The 21174-nt window shown below is 44.9% G+C and overlaps 1 protein-coding gene and 1 pseudogene across 2 annotated transcripts; one reads left to right on the top strand and one right to left on the bottom strand.

Moving 5' to 3' along the window:
• Positions 1-3153: 3153 nt before the first annotated feature.
• On the bottom strand, positions 3154-4479 carry LOC310775563 (putative tubulin polyglutamylase TTLL9 pseudogene; annotated as a pseudogene). The gene has a single exon. The product of its transcript is annotated as a putative tubulin polyglutamylase TTLL9 pseudogene (transcript).
• A 9867-nt stretch (positions 4480-14346) lies between these two features.
• On the top strand, positions 14347-19997 carry LOC310775562 (uncharacterized protein; the record flags this gene model as incomplete). Its single annotated transcript, XM_083635735.1, has 9 exons — positions 14347-14415; positions 14805-14879; positions 15246-15311; positions 16386-16448; positions 16543-16585; positions 16739-16918; positions 17042-17311; positions 18060-18152; positions 19381-19997. The coding sequence occupies 9 exons, from the start codon at positions 14347-14349 to the stop codon at positions 19785-19787; spliced, it is 1266 nt and encodes a 421-aa protein (XP_083491861.1). The 3' UTR covers positions 19788-19997.
• Between the last annotated feature and the right edge of the window lie 1177 nt (positions 19998-21174).

The raw sequence follows: 21174 nt of genomic DNA, 5'->3' as shown, positions 1-21174 counted from the left end.
GGTAACCCCGCCAGGAGGACATTACAATAGTCCAGGCGGGGGAGGACAAGAGCCTGGACCAAGAGTTGTGTTGCCTGGATTTTTCTGATGTTGTATAAAGAGAATCTGCAGGAGCGGGCGATGGCTGTAATTGAGGGTGAGTTGGATAGCTGGTTGTCAATAAGTACACCAAGGTTTTTAACAAATTGAGAGGGAAGAACTGTGGTATTGTCGATGGTGATGGAGAGGTCAGTGAGGGGGCAGTTTTTTCCGGGGATGAAAAGTAATTCAGTTTTGCTGAGGTTCAGTTTGAGATGATGGTCTGTCATCCAGGAGAGGATGTCTTTGAGGCAAGCGGCAAGACGTGTTTCAATCTGAGTGTTTTGTTTTACAGTTCCCATAAGTACAGACACTAGACTAGACATATGACAACACTGCAGGGAGGTTGATAGTTTAACTGCTCCACCATGTGGACAAATGACAACACAATTAGATAAAAGCAAGTTCATTACATTAGAATGTTTTGTCTATGTTTGTCATGAACTGTGAATGTCCTCTAAACTGAATTCATTCTCTATGTGTGACCAGAATCGGTCAGAATGAATGGGAGTCAATAAGGCTGACATAAACAGCAGAGGTGTCCAAAAATAACGAATATAATTATGCTTGTTAATTTACTGGTAACCAATGTAACCATTCCACCATTATTCAATTAATTATTCTGGTTCAAAAACATTGACGGGCATGCTGGCACTGGACTGAACTACCAACATAAACTCTGTGTTCCCAAGAATTGGTTTACATTCTTTGAGGAGCCCTTCACGAAGGTGAAGGCGCGTTGCTCAGGATGGATGAGGAGCGGAGGAACATGAGACGATGCACAACAGCCAAGATTGAGGAGGTGTGAGAAACACCGGAAACTTGAAAGAAAAAGAACCAGGTCTAGAGACATCCAACTGTGAGGCAGCAATGTGCCGCAAGGCATCCAGTCTGCTGGAAAGTCATTAGAAGAAGAATTCTCGAGTGACATCACTGATCTCTATCATTGCTGATGCTATCACAATGGCTCTGTGAGAAGGCCTAAAAACATAAAATATCGCTCTAGTACCCCCCTACTACTATAAGGCGGCCCAGCATCCCTGATGACATCACAATAAGTGCAATTGGAGACAGCGACAAACCATAAATTGGGCTTTAGGTGTAGCGGTGCCTGGCCTGGAGATCTGCACTCTACTGAGTGCGTGCACTTTTCTAGTTATTACTTTAGTTTTAATGCACGACAGACAAAAATGATGTAACATTTGTCTGTATCTCTCGTCCTGCGCTCTCGCAGCTTTCACAAATTATGTGCACCTATTTTGTGGAAAAACCATATCACACAAATAATTAATCAAAGTATATAGTATATCTTTATACATCTTAAAACATGTTTGGAGGGGATCTACGTTTAATAGTCTTCAAACCCTACTAGTATAATTGGAGGCGCGTCTGTCTGTGTGTCTGTCCGGAGTTGCAAGACGCGAAGTTGCTCCAATTGCCTCCAAAATTAGTCAAAATACTCAGAGGTCCAGACCCCTAGAAGTATTTTGGCAAATTTTGGAGGCTGGTGCAGGGGGAAAACGGGAAAAAATGTGCCCACAGGGGGCGCTATATTTTCCATATTGTACGCCTTCACACTCACATAGACATTGTGACATCTTCAGTGATGTCACAATGGCTCGAGTGACTCCGGTTGAGCACGCTAAGCGCGTGAGTTGGCATGAGTTTTGTCCCCCCAAAAGAGTGCGCCAATGGTTTATTGAGTGCGCGAAGTGCGCAATTTTCTATTTCATCATATCAGTGATGTTGACCATTTTCTACATGGATGTTGGTCCAGTGTGGGTTGACCTCCCCTTTTTGCCAGGCAGCTAGCTAGCTGGGTGCCGGCCTACATCTGGCTCTGTCTGAAGATTCTGACCTGACAACACTGAGCTATCTGAAGTGCTCAAGTGACATCACTGATGACATCACTATTTCTCGAGTGATATCACTCGGAAGGCGGAAGACGGACTCACAGGACAAATGACGTCATCAGTGGCCTTCGGAATGTTTTGCCAGGCAGCCAGATGACATCAGTAACACACATACTGCCTGGCATAATTTATGCTTGTTAATGGACATGTCTGTAAAAAACAAACGGTGTAGGAGGGGGTACGCACATCCAAAACAAGAGTCTTATAAGACGTGGCTGATGACGCATACATCGCTAGATAGATGGCTCAGCTGGGAGGCCAAGACATTTGCACAGGTCAACCTATAGCAATGCTGCCTATAGGTGAACACCACATAGATTTTGCCCAGGTCAACTGCTGACCTACAGGTGACTACTCTTTTTTAATTAGATGGATTCGCCCAGGTCTACTGACCTCCAGGTGCATACAAGCAAATCACGCCAAAAAGTATGAGAATGAAAATAATATGTCTAGTGCATCTAGTAAGCACCAATATCTGTCATTGGTCCAAATGTCAGGTCTCTGCGATGTACTGTATGTACCAACTTGTGTCGTGGCAGAGAAACAGGGAAGGGATGGTGATGATGTCACAATGCCCTAAAATGGACTGCGAAGGCCTAAAAACGTCAAATGTCGCTGTAGTAGGCCTACCCGCTGTGGGTGGATTTTTTCTACTTTTTCCCCCCCTGGAGCATAGTAACAACCAATATCTGTTATTGGCCAAATTTCAGGTCTCTGCGATGCACCAACTCACGGGAATTTGCGTCGCGACAGAAAAACGGGAATAATAATAATAAACCAGAGTAAAAACAATAGGGGCTTGAACTCCTAAGGCATTTATATAGCACTTTTCTAGAACTCAAAGTCGCTTAACACTATACACACTAGGGGGCGGCGTTAGTGAGACAACAGAGACAAACTGGACAAACATAACAGACACAGAAAGGCTAAGAAAAGGCAATTGAGAAGAGATGGGTCTTGAGGCGGGATTGAAAGACTGTAAGGGAATCAGAGTCTCTGATGTCTTGTGGGGAGGGAGGTCCAGAGCCTGCGGGAGCTGCCAACGAAATTGGGGAGGTTGCACTTTGGGGGGTGGAGAGAAGGCTGATGATGATGAGCACGTTGTTTCCGCGCTTTGTTGGAGACAGCTATGTGGGTGTGTCGTCCACTATCCACAGCATCACTAGTCCCACTTAGCCAACTCTGGGGTGAGCAGCTGGCGGAGCTGCTTCTGCCTGTCGTTCACACAGCCCAGGTGTGTGTTGGCAGTCAAAGATGACGTGTCCACGGTTTCCAGGTCGATGTCTTCTCTATAGACGGGCCCGTCGTTCCACATGAGGTCAAAGCCACCCACCCTCTTCTCCGTGCCAGTCAGCCTCCCCTCCATGTCCACAATATGGAGGATGTCCTCCAGCATCTGGCACTTCATCTCGTAATCCTCTTGACTAGAGGCTGTGAGTGACGGAGAGCCGTTCACCTCAATCAACCAAGGTTTGAGGTTGTCGTCCAGGAGAATGTCGTAGCCGTAGAGCTCAAAGCAGTGTTTGTCGTTGATCATGACGCGTTGCACACTCTGCAGGCTGCGGACAAAGATGTTATCCATGTCCTGAAACAGGGTTTCGACCACATCGGCGCCGTGTTTGTCAGTCAGGTATCTGCGGAGCTGCTGCATCTGCCATTTATTTGCGCTCTCCGGGTCGTAGTTGGGCGCCGTTTTCTGAACCGCCGTGTTGGTGAGGTGCACATACTGGTCGTCGATACTGCTCAGGGAGAAGTGGTTGCTGGAGAAGCGGGCGAAGCCATCACGATATAACCAAGCCTTCAAAGGAATATATGATGTCACCAGCACATAAACTCTCAAATCAAATTTCTTGCCACTAATCAGGTAGGGGTTCTCTATATAGCGCTGTGCTACATAGCTTTCCACTGGAGCTGCTGACTCCTTCTTCTCCTCTGAGCGCGGGCCGTCCTTTTTCTTCTTATTATTTTTCCAACACATGATGTCTTTTAGTTTCCTGAAGAGGAAAATACCCTTCCCTTGAGATCTTGCCACAGGTTTCATGATCCAGGTGCTGCCCGGACTTCTTTTGAACTCCTCTACAAAGAGAGGATAGTCACTGGGCAGTGCAAAGGTGCAAGGGAAAAAGTCACATTTGGCCGCCTCGACGAGTCCAGCTTCCTTTTCAAGAGTTTTGCGATATCTTTTCAGGTTTTTCACCATGAGGTGTTTGCATGTCAGCTCGTAACGGTTTTGGAAGTGATTTATCCTGACATGTTCCTCCATGGAGGCATGATCAAAGTTCTCCTTCAGCCAGGCCACATCACACCAGTTGAAGTCCCACTCTCCATCATCCTTGACTTCAACCCATCCTGGCCTCTGGCGTAGGACATCCTGAATGGTTTTGACTAAAAAGCCACATCTGTAGCGCACACTGCTTCTTCCTTCCTTCTTCCCTCTTTTTTGATAGTCCCGTGGAACTTTAGATGCAGGTGTCTTATTCTTTAACATGATGGTTAGGACGAGCTATTTCTTAACATACCTCCCACCACTTATATAGCCTCAGCGGGAAGGATTTATGACATCACTGATGATGTCACAATGTCTCTGACATAATTAGCATAATGCATATGATGTCCTACATCACATGTCCTACTTCACAATGCCAATGGCCTCATTAGCATAGATCACTATTGAAACATGTTATTAGACAAGTTAGACAAGATATGTTTTGTGCTCACATAGGCTTTTTGAAATATGATGTCATAGACATTGGGAGGTCAATCCAGACATTGGGAGGTCAAATCAGCGATGTCATAGAGTATAGACCAGAACTGCGCCGCATCATCAAACGTAGGAAAAGACTACAAGAAGCCGAAAACACTTCAAACAAACTTTTTAAAACAGTTTAATTTGATATAGATATGCCGAAGAGTTGCTGTGTTGGTTTCACTAACAAAAAAAAAAGATCTGCAATTTTTTTTAATAGAGTAGGGGTGACAAAGTCAAGGTGGATGATGCATTGGAAGTCCTCCTCTTCACCTTCTTTTCAGGTGTGGCTGTTGGACATGATTTCTGTAATAGAGATGGAGCGACTCAGGTCCCTAGAACCAACTTGTTCAAAAGGTCCTCAACTGTCTTGGACCCCTTTTTGGCATATTTTGACGAGGTTAAGAATGATAAGTGACTGAGGTTAGGGCTGGTGTCTCATGGACTCCTTGCGTGATATCTCATGCGCATTGTCTCTTGCAAGCACATAAGCACCTTGTGGGGCTGATAGCACCACGTTGTACTGATGGACGTCCATGATGTATTTCTTTCTTTCTTTCTCTCTTTCTTTTCCTGTGTCTGAGCCTGTTTGTATGTTCTATAAAAAATAAAAAATAAAAAAAATAAAAAGTGGATGATGCATGTAACCTGGTGGAAACTCACCAGTGGGCTGGATACAGCGTTCATATAAGGCAAGTACTATTGTCGATGTATCTTGTGCATTATATGGCCGGCCGACAATATAGCCTATTGTCATGTCATGGTGTCTTTAGGTCATTTATAAACTAAATTAATTCTGTTATTTTTCTATAGATTTTTTTTGTACTGCTATTTTACATTGAAGTCAACGGCAAGTGGCTTGTGTTGTCCCCTAAAAAGGGGCGCGGCCTTCACGTTTTGCGAAGTACCCGGATGTGCTGGTCTGGTCTATGCCATCAGTGATGTCACTTAAGCAATTGGGATGCCATGAGTGATTTATGACACTGATGATAGAGGTGTCATCGTCTATGACATTGTGTCATCATCAGTGATGATCTGATGAAGGTCTGAGACCGAAGGCACAGCAAATAAGTATTTTGCACAGATTTAAGTGTGCAAATTATTTTTTTATTACATAATACTCATTGCTTCCAGCACCTTTGCATTATGCAACATCATCAGTGATGTTGGGGAGATGGGGAGGGACAGAATGTAGGGAAACAGTGGATGGATAAATCCAGAAGGAGGCGGTAATGCAACATAAAGGATGCCAACTGCCATAAAACACCACAGAAGAAGAAGAAGAATCAGTGATGTCATAGACATTGTGATCAGTGATGTCATAAATCCTTCCTGAGGTTATAAATTGGATGACCCTTGCTCACTACCCAGCCAATCAACCCTGGACCTGGGAAACAACATGGACCAGCTTGAGCCACTTCCACACCGCAGCGCAGCACGCTAAACTGGATTTATCCAAAAAGTGTGCCCATGGCGCATCGTCTCCACCTTAGAAATGAGTGTGAGAAGCGCATAGTAATAATATATGACATCATCTATAAAACATCATCAATGACACCATTATTGTTGTGAGATGTCATCAGTGATGTCACTCGAGCAATTGCAATGTCATCAGTGATGCAACTCGATAGTGATGTGATCAGTGACTGATGTCATCAGTAAGTGATGTCATTAGTGGTGACACTCGAGCAATTGTGATGACTCGAGCAATTGTTATATCTGTGAGTGATGTCATCAGTGATGTCACTCGAGCAATTTTGATGCCATTCGAAAAAATGTGTCCACTCATAAAGCCTTCATAGTCGGTGTGACAAAACTGAAGCAATGGCTGTTCGAGCAGAGCATGACTGGCAGCTCCATGATGCCACCTACACAGGAGACCTGGACAAACTCAGGAGCCTGCTGAAGGAAGACCGCTTCAGAAGGTGCATCAATGAGTGGCGCATTGGGGGGTACTACAACATAGTAGAGAACACCCCACTGGGGATCGCAGCCATGCAGGGTCACTCTGCCTGTGTGGCCTACCTGATCACCCAGGGTGCCCAGGTAGACCTAGCTGATGACAGAGGCTACACACCTCTGCACTGGGCCGTGGCCCACAGTCACCTGGAATGCGTCCGGATCCTCCTGGAAGCCTCCTGGCAGCCTGACATGGACATGGACACCTTCTGGTGTTCTCTCTTCATCAGCATCACCAATCACCACCTGGACTGCTTCCGCCTGCTGCTCCAGGCCGCTGGCCTTCTGACCCGTGCTGTGGCCCCTTGCTTGATGCATGCGGTGCTGTCATTCAGGTGTGACGCAGCCTTCGTCCAGCTGCTGCTGGACCACGGCCCCGACATGATGGTCTGGGACCAGGTACAGCTGGAGGTGGCGGCGGATCCCGAAGTGCTCAGGGTCTTTCTGGAGGCCAAGAGATGTCCTCCCAGTCTGGCCCACGTCTGTCGGATCCGGATCCTCCAAGCACTGGGCAGACATCGTCTGAACCAAATCCACTCCCTACCACTAACACAAGTGATGAAGGACTTCGTGCTCCACCAAAACTGACTTGAAGGACGGTCCATTTATTTATTTTCATTTCCTAGATTTAGTTATTCAGTGACTGTGTTTCAAACATATGCAGGACCAGAGATTAAATCCAATCAGCAGACAACACATGTAGCCAATCTATAATTGAAAAATGTCCGTGTGTGCCCGGTTCATCGTCTCCACAGTCCCCACCCTAGAATTGAGTGCACGGAAATTCTAGCTATCATATATTAACTAGTTAAGTTAGCTTTGCACAGAAACAGCTGATAGAAATACTGTTTACTTTTATACTTTACATTACATTTCAGAGCTTATATTCTTTTTACTTTTTACTTAAATAAACAAGTTGAACTTAACTGTAAAAAATGTGTGTACTGTAAGGCTGACGTTTTGGACCCAAATGCAGAGATGACAGACACAAATGAGTTTTCAAGTCTTACTGATTTTCAAAAGGGTTTGCCAAGGCACAGCACAAACCGAGCGACAACAACTAAAAGTCTTATAATCCAAAGAAAGGGGTGGTCCAGGCATCCTCCGGTAAAGCAGGTGAACGTCCTTTCACAGGATATAGAGCAGGCTCGGGGTTCTCTGACGAAGAGCTTTCACAGAGACGAGGAATCGAGGAGACAGCGGGTTCAGGAAGCACAGCTCAGTTTGCCCTCAGGAAGGTGTTTTAAGATCAGCACCGGTTTCTGAAATGACAAGTGGTTATATAGACCGTCAACCAGGTGCATGGCATTACTGTTGATTGACAGGCAATTACGGCCCCTTTTGCCATTGGCTGTGGCGCTGCCTCCTGTTACTGTGGCGCGAACGTTGCGTTCACTCGCGGGAAACCTTTCAGCACCCTGGACAGCAACGGGGCAGCCTCTGTCCTCTGAGCGGCCGAGCAGGTCTCTCCACGCAGCCAGGGGAACAAACAGAATTAGGCTATGTGGGACAAACAGAATCCAACTATGTTTCTGCGGGCGTGTCAACTTCCCCCTCCCTAGGGACGACACCTGGCGTCCCCACGCCCCGTCCCTGGCGGAGAAAATCCTGGATAAGGGTCCGATCCACGATGTGTCTCGCCGGCACCCAACACCGCTCCTCCGGCCCGTAGCCCTCCCAGTCAACCAGATACTGAATACTGCGGCGTACCCGGCGGGAATCCAGGATCCTGCGTACCGTATACACCAACCCACCCTCCACCCAGCGAGGGGGAGGGGGAGGTGGGATAGAAGGAGACAAAGGACTAGAGAGCACAGGTTTTAGTAGGGATACGTGAAATACTGGATGTACTTTCATGGCAACAGGCAATAACAACTTGTAGGCTACTGGACCCACCTGTGCCACCACCTCAAATGGGCCAACGAAGCGCGGAGCTAGTTTTTTATTTTCCACTCTTAAGGGAAGATCTCTGGCCGAAAGCCACACTTTATCCCCAGGCTGGAATGGGATCGAAGGTCGGCGTCTGCGGTTTGCTTGCCGGGAATGTCTCTCTCTGGCTCGCAACAGAGCTGCCCTGGCCGCCCTCCAGGTCCGAGCGCACCGCCGCACAAACTCCACCGCTGTTGGTACCCCCACCTCGGGCTCCTGGTCTGGGAACAGTGGCGGCTGGTATCCCATCTGACACTCAAACGGCGACATGCCTGTGGATGAAGACTTTAGAGTGTTATGCGCATATTCAGCCCATATTAATTGTGTGCTCCATGTAGATGGGTTCGCCGCGGCCATGCAGCGCAACGTTGTCTCCAACTCCTGGTTGATCCTCTCTGTCTGCCCATTTGACTGTGGATGAAACCCTGAGGTGAGACTGGCAGTAGCGCCGATGAGCGCGCAGAAAGCTCTCCAGAACCGTGCGGTGAACTGGGGTCCCCGATCCGATACCACGTCACGTGGGAGACCGTGCACACGGAACACGTGATTCAGTAGTACCACTGCAGTCTCACGTGCTGATGGGAGCTTGGCTAGAGCGATGAAGTGTGCTGCCTTGGAAAACCGGTCCACCACCACCAACACAGCTGTTTTTCCACTCGACCTAGGGAGACCGGTGACAAAGTCGACAGAGAGATGTGACCAGGGTCTTCTGGGAATAGGTAATGGGCACAACAAACCTGCTGGTCGTTGCCGTGAAGTCTTTTGCTGGGCGCACGTGACACAGGCCCCCATGAAAGAGGACACATCCTTCCGAATGGTCGGCCACCAAAACTTGCGTGTAACAAAGTCCAGTGTCCTTCTCTCCCCCGGGTGCCCCACCAGGTGCGACGAGTGTCCCCACTCTAACACCCGGGCCCGCACTCCCGGAGGCACATATAGCCGATTCTGGGGACCGGTGTTTGGGCGAAAATGATAGCACAAAGTCAAATCTGTTAAAGAACAGGGCCCACCTGGCTTGTCTTGAATTCAATCGCTTGGCACTCCGAATATAGGCAAGATTTTTATGATCTGTCCATACTATAAACAGGTGCTCGGCCCCCTCCAACCAGTGTCTCCATTGCTCGAGTGCCTCCTTCACGGCCAACAGCTCCCGGTTACCCACATCATAATTCCTCTCGGCCGGGTTCAGACGTCGAGAGAAAAATGCGCACGGGTGGAGTTTGTCGTCTGCGGCGGATTTCTGAGAGAGGATGGCCCCCAGCCCCACCTCCGACGCATCTACTTCCACCACAAAGGGTCGGGCTGGATCCGGATGAATAAGAACAGGGCCTGTGGTAAAAAGCAGTTTTAGTTTGGAGAATGCCTCAGATGCCTGCGGCGTCCAACGGAACCGAAAGGGAACCTTCTTAGTCAAGGCGTTCATTGGTGCTGCAATGGAACTGAATCCTCGAATGAAGCGTCGGTAAAAGTTGGCAAATCCCATAAAACGCTGTACCTGCTTTGTGGAGGCAGGCTGAGGCCACTCCATCACTGCACGCACCTTTTCTGGATCCATAGACGTGCCGGAGGGGGAGAGGATGTAGCCCAGGAACGGGACCTTGGCAACGTGGAACTCACACTTCTCTGGCTTCACGTATAGGTGGTGCTGTAGCAGCCTTTTCAACACTCTCCGTACATGTTGCACATGCTCTGGGTAGGACTGAGAAAATACAAGAATGTCATCGAGATAGACAAACACAAACTTATTGAGCATATCTCGGAGTACGTCATTAATTAAAGCTTGGAATACCGCCGGAGCGTTTGACAGACCAAAAGGCATGACCAAGTATTCATAGTGTCCCGTAGGTGTGATGAACCCCGTCTTCCATTCATCCCCCTCTCTAATACGAACCAGGTTGTAGGCGCAGCGCAGGTCGATCTTGGTGAAGATGGAGGCCCCTCGGAGGTGTTCAAACGCTGTGTTTAGCAGAGGAATAGGATAGTAATTTTTCACAGTAATGTCATTTAACCGTCTGTAATCAATACAGGGCCGGAGAGTACCGTCTTTCTTTCCCACAAAAAAAAATCCAGCTGCTGCAGGGGAAGTCGATGGCCGAATAAATCCCATCTCGAGCGCCTCCTTTATGTATGCCTCCATTGCTGTCGTTTCTGGGGCAGAGAGTGAATACAAGTGTCCCTTAGGTGGACTGGACCCCACCAACAACTTAATTTCACAATCGTAGGGCCGATGTGGAGGAAGAATAGTAGCTCGCCCCTTGCTGCAAACCTCCTTGAGGTCATGATATTCTGGTGGCACATTTGTCAAATTTATAGTCTCTTTATTCTTTATTTTAGCCGTACCCTGAGCCACCTCCTCGGGGTTTTTCAAACAGGAAAACTGACACAACGGCCCCCACTCCTCCACACAGCCAATTGCCCAATCTAACCGAGGATTGTGTTGCACCAGCCATGGGTAGCCTAATATCAGAGGTAACTCTGGGGAGTCAATTAAATGCAAACTGATCTCCTCCCGGTGTCTTCCCCCCAATATTAATGTAACAGGATGGGTGCTACTTCTTATTTTACCCGATCCTAGAGGGCGACCATCTAGAGCTGTGACAGTTATGGCTTCTTCTAATTGTCTGGTGGGAATTCCCCACTCCCTCGCCCGGTTAATGTCCAAAAAATTACCTGCCGCTCCCGAATCCAGAAAGGCGTCCAACTGACGCGTGCTCGACCCCCAAGATACTGTGGCTGGGATTACCACTCGAGATGGGGAAGTAGGAATGGCTGCTCGACCCGTCAGTATCCTCCCCTCTACTGGCGGGCCCCGTCTTTTGCTGACCGCTTGGGACATTGAGCGATGAAGTGGCCATTCTCACCACAGTACAGGCAGCAACCCTCTCTCATGCGGCGAGATCGTTCTCCCTGTGATAGTCGAGCCGCGCCTACTTGCATGGGCTCCTCTGCACCCAGGGACGGCTGAGAGGGCATGAAGGAAGCATTGTACTGAGGTGAAAATGTTGCTCTTCCCCGCTTCTCCCTCCGTCTCTCTCGGATCCGATTGTCCACTCGGATGGCCAACTTAATCAGCTCCTCTAAATCATCCTGTTGTTCCCGAGCAGCCAGTTCATCTTTTATTTCCTCCGCTAGCCCCTGCTGATAAGCGAGGAGGTGTTCCAACCGCTCTCCACAGCCAAGGTGCGGAACTTTACCGTGAACTCTGCCACCGTGTCCCCTCCCTGCCGCAGGGCATACAAGCGTTTGGCAGCCTCTTGTCCTGTCACAGGATGGTCAAACACCCGGCGCAGCTCTACGATGAAAGCATGGAAATCTTGACACACCACGGCTTGCTGTTCCCACATAGCGGTGGCCCAGGCGAGAGGAGAGCCGGAGAGAAGCTGAGTTATAAAAGAGACTTTTGATAGTTCATTAGAAAACTTGGAAGGCTGGGCATTTATTGCCAATTCTACCTGTACCAGGAATTGGCGACAGGTTTCGGGGTTCCCAGAATATTTCTCGGGTGGAGGCAGGTTTGGTTCTGACGCACGGGCGGGACCAGGCGGGCCGATGAGACCAGGAACGGCGACGGAGACAGCGGGAACGGATCCGGGAGTCGGAGCTGGCTGTAGAGCGGCGGTGATGTTGGCCAAAGTTACTCCTACCTCCTGCTGGTGAGTAGTTTGCGTTGTTGTTAAATTCTGCATAGCTTGAGATAGGACATGAATGTTCATCTCGAGAGACCTGAGTTGGGTCTGTTGTTCTCCCAATGTCAGGCTCTGCAACCGCACAGTGTTGCGCATTTGTTCTATCTCTGCTGGGTCCATGGTTAAGGCTGATCTTACTGTAAGGCTGACGTTTTGGACCCAAATGCAGAGATGACAGACACAAATGAGTTTTCAAGTCTTTTACTGATTTTCAAAAGGGTTTGCCAAGGCACAGCACAAACCGAGCGACAACAACTAAAAGTCTTATAATCCAAAGAAAGGGGGTGGTCCAGGCATCCTCCGGTAAAGCAGGTGAACGTCCTTTCACAGGATATAGAGCAGGCTCGGGGTTCTCTGACGAAGAGCTTTCACAGAGACGAGGAATCGAGGAGACAGCGGGTTCAGGAAGCACAGCTCAGTTTGCCCTCAGGAAGGTGTTTTAAGATCAGCACCGGTTTCTGAAATGACAAGTGGTTATATAGACCGTCAACCAGGTGCATGGCATTACTGTTGATTGACAGGCAATTACGGCCCCTTTTGCCATTGGCTGTGGCGCTGCCTCCTGTTACTGTGGCGCGAACGTTGCGTTCACTCGCGGGAAACCTTTCAGCACCCTGGACAGCAACGGGGCAGCCTCTGTCCTCTGAGCGGCCGAGCAGGTCTCTCCACGCAGCCAGGGGAACAAACAGAATTAGGCTATGTGGGACAAACAGAATCCAACTATGTTTCTGCGGGCGTGTCATGTACGTTCCCCATCTCTGTATTGATATTGAGCATCACATCACCACTGCAAACGGCCAAGCGTGTGTGACAGACAGACAGACAGACAGACAGACAGACAGACAGACACACACACACACACACACACACACACACACACACACACACACACACACACACACACACACACACACACACACACACACACACACACACACACACACACACACACACACACACACACACACACACACACACACACACACACAGAGGCTGTAGTCAAGTAAATGGCTACTGGTGCCCCCTACTGGTCTGTGTAGGAGAACCATCCACTTTTAATGGGTGCGTTGGTTTGCATAGACATAGTGGGGTGATCGTTGTTTTACAGTGTAAATAGTTTATAATCATAATCATTCAAATCCGCAAATTAACTGAATTTGCTGTATGTGATATGTTTTATTCCATGTGACCAAAAGTAAAGATAAAAAACATGCAACCCTAATATGTTTATATAGGTTACTGTTTATTCTGTGCTGATACAAGAAATGTGGCCCTCACCATGAGTTCCCAGAACAGCTCACGAAAGCAAAATGCCTCAAACACTAATGATCAAATATGGATTATATTCCTAAATGAATCATTACTTTGAATGTGAATGATTTGCCTTGTTCATCTTGGTACGTGCAAGGCCATGTTGTGGTGGATTCATCACCTGCCTCCAACTTGATCATTATAATCATCAAGATCCCAGTTCAACTCTCATAGTTCAGCATCTAGGCTGTCCTCATGTGCTTATATACCAGTGGAGATTAATATTGATGACAGAGTAAAAAGATGTAAAAAATAAAATTTTAATCAGCTGAATCAGCTTATACTCAACTAGCTGACTGTGTTATTTTGATTCTGGCGATTCTGTTTTCAGACGTTTTACCCGCGAATTGAACTCGGGTTTGGCCACCCATGGACTGCTGACCATACTAACGGAAAAACTGCCAACACTGTCATTATTTCATGCCTACATCTGCATCTAGTCTGTGAAAAGTAACACCTTAAATGAGTGGGAAAGATGCTGTTAAACTGAAGTCCATGCACTTCCCCTTTGCTTGTGCGTTACTGTGTCACCCTATTGATGCGTATATAAGGTCATCTGCTGACAGTGATTGAGTTTCTCATCATCTCATCATCATGTGAAGAGGTAGGGGAAACTTTGAAATACTTTTCTCTGAAATATACTTTCACTTCTATACATGCTAACACATTTGAAAAAGGCCGCAGGCATGTTAACTGTGTTTCGACATGCTTAGGATACAGTATTATGATTCTGTTTCAGCTTTCACATGGCTTCTCTCTGGTGAACTGCAAGCTGGTGGTCGTGTCGTTCACGGTACAGTTACTTTTAGTTCATACTTTTATCTCCATAACACAGCCAGGCATTGTCTGTTTCCAGCAGAAATAGTGTACAGTACCTTGCCTTAATTCTCACCATAATTGCCAGCTAAAATTATTCTCCATAATGTGTCAAATATTTCATTCCAGAGAAACGGCAAAAATATGAAAATGATTAATTTTTCAGTCTTTACTAAGGGAATTCAAGTAATATGTTCTATAATGGAAAAATGGCAATAATAATTCCAAGGCATCTGGAAATAAATTATGTTTCTCAAAAAATACACAAATGCACATACATACATACATACATACATACATACATCACAGAAGCCATATGAATGTACTCTTACATAGGTTAATAGTTGTGTTAACTGTTGTCCCCAGATGGTTGTCTTAGCTGTCGCTGTGCTTGTGATGTTGTCATCTTGTGCATTTGACTGTTCTGGGAACACCAATTCTGTGAGTATCAGCTCTACTTATTGATCTTGAAAAGCTAGAAGACAGTATTTTTCATGCATAATGTATGTTTTATGTTATGCTCCATACATTATGCATCAAAAATATTCTTATTTTTCAAGCTTTTTTCTTAACGTGAAAAGACAGAACTGTGCCTGCTGAACTTTTGTCACACTAAACTTAGAAAGAGAATAGAACATTATATAATATAATATAATATAATATAATATAATATAATATAATATTATATTATATTATATTATATTATATTATATTATATTATATTATATTATATTATATAAAGCATGATTTATTAAAGTTGCTTGATAAACTCAAGTTTTGTCTAACATATAGTTAATTTTTTCCTAGTCTGAGCTGAAGCTTTGGGACATGGACAATCAACCTTTGACTGTGCAACTTGCTGCTGTGTATAAGGTGATATATACAGGACATGCATGTCAAGTTGAATGTTGAATATAGTCTATTAGGATAGTCTATATGCTTTAAATATCCTTGTGCACTTATAGGCTGAATGTATAGAGGCTTTTGCTGATTTCAAGATTCAAGATCATTTTAATAGCCATAATGAGTGAGCAATCATAATTATTACAAATGAGGAATTTGTCTTTGTGCAATAGACAATCTTCAAATTATAAATGATAAAGTGCAAAGTAAAAGTCATTTAAAGTGACATAGTGGGGTCCATGTAAATGCCGATGTAATAAGTCCATGAAAAATGTCCAGTAAGTCCTTAAGTGATATATAATGGGAAGGATGGGGGGTGTATGTGAGATAATCTCTGTGAGATAATGTTCATGTAAATGTTCATGTAAGATGTCAAGTAAAAGTCCGTCGGATAATGTGCATGGGGGGGGGGGGTGGCTGGCGGATGGCGGATGGGTGATGAACAGTTTGTTCAGCGGGCATCGACAAAGTCCTGATTTGTGGGGGCTTTCTGAACTTTATCTGCCATTTGTTCAATTTAATCAAGACCTCAGTCTTTGGCAGCACCTCTGTCTGTTTTAGATATTTAAATATGAAATTAAAGAGCGTGGTGCAGGTCATTTTTTTTAAATAAATGTAATCAATTTATAGTTAGGACTCAAGATTCTTGTGAAATCCTAATTGCTACATAAAAGTCCCACATATTAATGCAAAGTGGTCTCTAACCTGCACCATGCTCTTTAAGGGGTGGTTCACCTGCAGAGCATGTACTGTAGCACAAAGGTTGAGTCCTTCCCGCGGCCAGCGCGGGTTCGAACCTGCCCCGTGGCCCTTTGCCGCATCTCATCCTTTCTCTCCATACCTTTCCTATCTACCTACTGTCCTATCTAAAGATGAAAATGGGGTTAAAGAAATCGTAAAAAAAATATATGAATGAAATTAAATAACAGAATCACATAATCAGATACCTCACATATCACACATGTACAGGAATCTCTTTCGTTGACTTCTACATAGTCGACCATGTATCAGTCTGTAGGCTAATCAAAAAACACTCATTTTCAGGTGCTGGAGAGTCTAAGGTCTGAACAAACAACAGCTCAGCAGCAGCAGAATGCTCTGAATCAGGTAGCATCTATAGCATCCTTGGAATGAAATAGCTCCTGTAGACTGTTCTCTCCATACATCAAGCGCTGAATATGCAACATTTCTTTATGCACAGATGCTGATGGCAACCCACGAGAAGAAAAGGACGAAGGAAGTAGGTTGGTAGATAAAATATGAACAACTTTCTTTACATCAAATAGAATGATTTATGTTCATTGTCATTGCTCTATGTGCTGCGCACCGCTGTACCCTATATAGAGCCAATTCTGACATACAGTCAGTGAAATGTGAACTGGAAACTTGCCTTGCAGAAACCACTATGCGTGACTACCGTACATATCACGAGGAGGAGGAGCACAACCTGTGGTCCTCCGAGGACGACTCCAAGAAAAAGGACCCCTGCTTCCACTACACAATCCTGGACCAAGCCTGGCGCGCCACCAACACCACCACCAAGTACAAGATGTGCGACCGCCGTGCCAAATGGAAAGGTAACCTAAAATGAACTTGAAAATCTAAAGAAACTTTGAGAAAAACCTCAAGAAAGTGCAATATAAAGTGCAGTTATTCTAATGACGACGATAATGATGACGATGGTGATTTTGATCCAAAAGGTTGGTACCGCCTCTTCTACAACGGCAAGAGTCTGCAGATGCCCGAGCGGTGTGTGCCTGTGAACAAGTGTGGCACCCACTCCCCGCTGTGGCTGGCAGGGCCCCACCCTAAGAGGAGGCAGGGCGTTGTCACCCGCAGCGTGTGCGGCCACTGGAAGAAGAACTGCTGTGCCTTCAAATCCACCCCCATCAAGGTCAAGAAGTGTCGCGGCAACTATTTTGTCTACAAGTTTGCCAAGCCGACATCCTGCTACTTAGCTTACTGCGCAGGTATTTACATAAATACTGTATGTCCTCCTTAGTGGGAAATATAGCCTACCTGGAATTCAGGTAGGCTAGGGTTCGGGGAAGCAGGGGCTAGAAAAAAAAAGAAAAGAACAAAATGGCACTCCTTCACCTGCAACTGATTTAATTGCATTAACTTTGGTGGAGAGACAGATGTGGGAGCAAAATATTTATTTAAAAACACAGAAAGGAGAGCACTCGCAGGTCAGGAACTTGAGCAACACTGGAGTGCATGTCTGGATTGCAGTGGTTCTGTCGAGATCTCCTGATCCTTTAAGGGTTCTATACCTTGGTACATATTTGGAACCCTCAAATGGTAGAACCATGGTAGAACATGGTAGAACCATTTGAGATGGTTCATTTAAAAGAACCCTTGGGGTTATATGTAGAACCTTTTTTGGGGTTCTATATATAACCACTTTTTAAACATAGAACCATTTTGGGGTTCTATATAGAACCACTTTTTAAACATAGAACCCTTTGGGGTTCTATATAGAGCCCTTTGGGGTCCACCAATCAGTCGACACCTTAAGAAGAAGAAGGGTTCTTTGAAGGGTTCTTTGTTGTCTTACATAAATTGTATATCACTTTTTTAGACATGTGGTTCTTTGGTAAATTATATAGAACCATAAGTTCTATATAGAACCCTAATGAACCTTATTTTCTAAGAGTGTGACGCAGGTTTAGTATGATGTGTATACAGCACTGTATGACACTGTGTGTCTATTCTCAGATATCAACACCCTGGTATGTGGGAGGTGCAGAAGGAATCAGTCCTGTGAGAGCAGGGACAAGATCAATTGGAAGTGTAAGGCGAAGAGAAGGCGTAAGTCCCTGTCATCCTGTTATAGAGAGCCAAAGTGGAACGTCACTTCCTGCTTCAGCACTGCACCAGAGATTTTCATCCGCCATTTATTTTCCCATAGACATTTCGTAAAATGCTTATAAAAATAGTTTTACTTGTTCAAACCAAACGGTTTAGATATATTTAGAAACAGGAGAGACCGCATAACATTTCACTCAGACCAAAATGTTTAAAAAGAATGCGGGTTTAAAGAAAAAAAAATATATTTTTTGGTCCAAGTGAAATGTTCTATGGTCTCCCCCGATTCTAAATATAGCTGAACCGTTTGGTTTGACCAAATAAAACAATTGTTATAGGCATTTTACGAAATGTCTATGGGTAAATAAATGGCGGATGAAAATCTCTGGTGCATTGCTGAAGCAGGAAGTGACGTTCACTTTGCCTCTCTATTGGTTAGAATTGTGATTAATATTTAGTTTTTGTAATGTCCACCCTGGCATTGGTTTTCCCTCTAAACCCTGGCTTCTTAAACAAGTGGCTGAGACTCTAGAATGTTCTTGGGGCTGTTGCCCCTCACCTCACCTCTCCATAGTGAGATATTGCATTTCTGATTAGAGTCTTAAACACTCATGGTTACTTTGAAAACATAAAGGCACAAAGATATTCTTAATGTTAAGTTTTTTTTAGTTGAAGAGGAAGACTGCTGCACACTGACTTCACTTAAAAAAGACTTTTATTCAATAAATGCAACGTTTCGGTCAAGTGACCTTCATCTGGCATATGGTATGACAAAGACTGGAACCTGTTTAAATAGGAACCAGGAAAAGAGCAATCAGCCAATGGGGGCAAGGCAATTATGTGGTAGACCCATGGAGCAAATCAATGCAAATCACTACACTGCAGGTGTCACACAATTACAATTACAGTAAATTGACAAGAAATATTTAAACACAATTCCCAGTGAAAAGAACATACAAAAGTATACAGCACAGGTACAAAGAAGAGTTATGTAACAGATGTAGATGGCTCTGAAATAGTTTTTTTTCAAGTTATTTTTGGTGAAATCTGCTCCCTTGCTTTCTGTGAAATCAAATGATGATGATGATGATGATTAGGCTACTAGAACAACTACTGATAATAATAATAATAATAATAATAATAATAATAATAATAATAATAATAACAATAATAATAATAATAATAATAATAATAATAATAATAATAATAATAATACCTCATCTTCTTTCAGTTCGATCCAGACAGATCCACTTCTTTGCCTCCTACCCTGGCAAGCTCTCAGGCAAGGTGAACAGGATCAAGTACAGCAAGGTGCTGGTGAACGTGGGCCGAGCCTTCAACAGGAGAACCGCGGTGTTCAAGGCTCCAGTCAAAGGATTCTACCAGTTCTTCTTCTCCACCCAAACGGGTCGGGACGGTAGTAAGACAGATCTGTGGCTGGTGGTCAACGGTTACTGGGTCGCTGTCTCTCACACCCATGTCTCCAAGCCCTCCACTGTGGGCAACCTGTCCACCTACATGACCTTCCTGCGTAGGGGGGCTAAAGTGTGGGTCACCCACAACTGTGGCAGGTCCTGGGCCAATGCGGCTTCCATGACCATTACATTTGGGGGCTCACTGCTTGCACAGTTGAAATAATGCAGCTATAAAAAAGATATATTGTAAAACATTTAAATACAGTATATTTTCAACTTGTGTATAATCTAGATGTTGCCTTTGAATAGAATAGGTGTGCGATGTGTATTTCTCTGAAGGATGTGTTCACATTTTCTATTGACATGCTTTCCTTCAAGTTGTTTCCCATAGTTTGTGTTGCTTGTAATGTTATACAGGATATGATGCTTATTCTACCATTGTATTCACTGTATTTTTGCTCTGGATAAGACTGTGAGTTAAATGCTTAAAATGTAAATGGAAAATTACAGAAAAACAAAAATATGTTTGTCATTTCTAATTCCATTATGATTATAATGAGGTATTCTGATAACAAATTCAAGGGTCTGAATTAAATAATTAATTTACTTTTAATTAGGCCGTTGATATTTAATTTATTAATTTATTAGTATTGGTGTCTATAATTGACCAGCAGTTGTCACGTATTTACCTTTGTCCGACACAAGGTGGCACACTAGCACCGAGGCAACCATGGTCGGTGAAGTGATGTCCTGGGTTAGCACAACCTCTGAGCAGAGTCTTCTGTAGCACATACAGTAGGAGGGGTCAGTCAACTCCAACCAGGCTGAGCACAAGCGCTGAGTAGTCTATACATAGTTCAAATCCAGTATGTTAATTTGAGAATACCATAGCCTCTGCTTTGTTTCTCAAATGTTTTGAGTATTATACTATTAATAGCTCTGCTTTCAAATGAATCAAATCCCATGTTTCATTGACCAAATGCTGATGAGTTCTTCTAATTTTCCCTTATATGGTAATAGAGAGCATCATAAATGCGAAAGCCAAACATCATGGTTTTCCTCCGAGTGTTTTATAGCTTAGAGGTGAGCCGTCATCACTGAAATATGTATAAGGAACAGTAGAACAGTGGTCTGCCGAAATATTTCTAATAGTTTTCAAGTTACACACACGCCAGTTCTGACCAACACCTCAACTGGGCGGGGGCCCATAGGGGGCGGGGCTGGGAAGAGGCGACTGGAAGCCTATTGGTCGACAGACAGCCGGGACGAGACGAGAGAAAGTCAAGGAAAAGGGAGCCGTGTAGCTCCTGGGTAACAGGACAAGGATAGCCTACATTTCGGTGAAACGCAGCGACAACTTTGTATGGATATGAAGATATTTTGGGATAGTTTGCCATTTCTAACTAAAACGCTGGAACTTTGATATATTTTTTTTTTTATAGCAGACAATTTTTTTTTTTTTTGGTTTAACTGTATCTTTTTTGTACCGTTTTGCAACCTGGATGTAAAATGAGTTAAAACACAATTTGACTTCTACTATTTCTACATGAGTCTAAAAACAATGCAATTCGACCATACCTCTCCCAACTGAGAAGGTGCTCAGTGCGACT

Source organism: Poromitra crassiceps (assembly GCF_964638095.1).
Source record: "Poromitra crassiceps genome assembly, chromosome: 4".
Lineage (NCBI taxonomy): Eukaryota > Metazoa > Chordata > Actinopteri > Beryciformes > Melamphaidae > Poromitra > Poromitra crassiceps.
Note: the sequence above shows the minus strand (reverse complement) of the source record. Positions and strands in the feature narration are given on the sequence as shown.